Source organism: Cynoglossus semilaevis, unplaced genomic scaffold, assembly GCF_000523025.1.
Source record: "Cynoglossus semilaevis isolate Cse_v1.0 unplaced genomic scaffold, Cse_v1.0 scaffold1201, whole genome shotgun sequence".
In the NCBI taxonomy this organism is placed as follows: Eukaryota; Metazoa; Chordata; class Actinopteri; order Pleuronectiformes; family Cynoglossidae; genus Cynoglossus; species Cynoglossus semilaevis.
Genome location: NW_007585201.1, coordinates 8,692 through 10,296, shown reverse-complemented (window position 1 = coordinate 10,296; position 1,605 = coordinate 8,692). Strand labels below are relative to the sequence as shown.

Genomic DNA, 1,605 nt, shown 5'->3' with positions numbered 1-1,605 from the left:
AGGTGTGCTAAAACATATAACCAGCTTGAACATAAAATGCTGCTTAAAGCTAAAACTGAAAATATGCAGATGTAGAGAAAAGGAGCTGCAAGGTTGAGTTAAAACCAAGGTTTGTTGTGACAAGAGGAGTACTTGGTGTGATGGGAAACAGAAATTTTTAGAACACAATTTGACAACAACTGGGTTCATGGTTAGAACACAATGTCACAACAACAGCTGGGTTCGATCGAAACGGGATGAGAAACCAACGGTGTAGATGTAGTTGCCAAAATGTATGTGTGTGAACAAATGAAGTCTGTATCGCTTGATATGTACCACCTGGATGTGTGTTAATAAAACGAGCCTGAGTTTGAGGAGAATTCAGAATTCAGCAGTCGATCCTCTGACTCGCCGCTGGATCCTCCCTGTGCACAGGTGAACTCGAGCAAAGACTTTTGTCTTTTCTTTATACTTTGTGAAAGTTCTTCTTGATAGTGTCGAAGTTGATCAACGAATCCGGGGTGGTAAAACCTTACCACGACAGTACACAGACTGTCAGGTCCAGCCTGCGGTGGAAATCGGACAGTTCCGCTTCTGTAACAAGGTCAGTTAGTCACTCATAGCCAGGTAGATGAGGGACTGGCCTGCACGATGGTTGGGATTCGCTGGTTTAGTGTACTATTAATGTATTGGGATTTGTTTTGGGTTAACTGCCAAACTAACTGTCTTGAAAAGTTGTGAAGAGGGGTTCACTGGCTTTCCACAGGCTGAATCGTCTTATGTGGATGAGTACCCACCACTGCCAGCCTACCAGTTTGATGAGCCGGGAAATAAGGTGTTTATAGTGCAGGTGAAAGGTCTTCCATGGTCGTGCTTAGCACAGGACTTTATGGAGTTTTTTTTTGGGTGAGATCACAGTTGAGCTGGTCAGTCTGTAAAGCATTAATTTGCTACCACATGTAGATTTTTAAGCCTTAAGTTAGCTAAAAGTAATTATTGTTTCATTTTATAAATGCAGAGTGCAGAATCCGTGATGGGCTGAGTGGAATCCACCTGACTGTGGACAGACTGGGGAGGCCGTCAGGACGAGCCTTCATTGTGTCATGTCTGTCTGTTTCTTTTTCCTGTTGTCTTTGTGGGGTTATCTGTGGGATCACACTCACCTGTTGGTAATTAGCTTCACTTGTGTCACCTGGTGCTCCCTGTGTATATATACCCCTCTCTCTCACTCTGTCGTGGTTGGATCACTGTGACTGTGACTGTGACTGTGACTGTGACTGAGACTGAGACTGAGACTGAGACTGATACTGATACTGATCATTGTAGTTGGATCGTTGTTCAGTTTGTTCTGTCAGGCTGTTCGTGTTCGTGAGTTTCCTGTTCTGTGTTTCCTCGTGTTCCGTGTTACAAAGAGAATTCCATGCCTGGTAGTTCTTCGTGTTTCGTTAATTTGGACTTTGTAAATAAAACTACCTGCACCAGAAAGAGTCTCACCAGTACTGCATTTGGGTCCTGCCTGCTTCCTGCGATGCCCGCACGTGACAGAATGATCCAACCACGACTGGACCCAGCGTACTGGGAGGCTCTCCTGGCGGATTTCGGTGCCACGCAGCGAGAATGGGAGAG

General features: G+C 45.1%; 1 protein-coding gene across 1 annotated transcript in view; it reads left to right on the top strand.

The window, feature by feature from the left end:
* LOC103398955 (G-rich sequence factor 1-like) overlaps nucleotides 1–1,605 on the top strand; it is a gene marked incomplete at its 3' end in the record, with an annotated part of 13,698 nt that overhangs the window by 3,978 nt on the left and 8,115 nt on the right. The window contains exons 2-4 of the mRNA XM_025053913.1: nucleotides 475–583; nucleotides 725–881; nucleotides 995–1,074. Of these exons, the coding sequence (XP_024909681.1) occupies nucleotides 475–583; nucleotides 725–881; nucleotides 995–1,074 (346 nt within the window). The remainder of the gene's footprint in view (nucleotides 1–474; nucleotides 584–724; nucleotides 882–994; nucleotides 1,075–1,605) is intronic.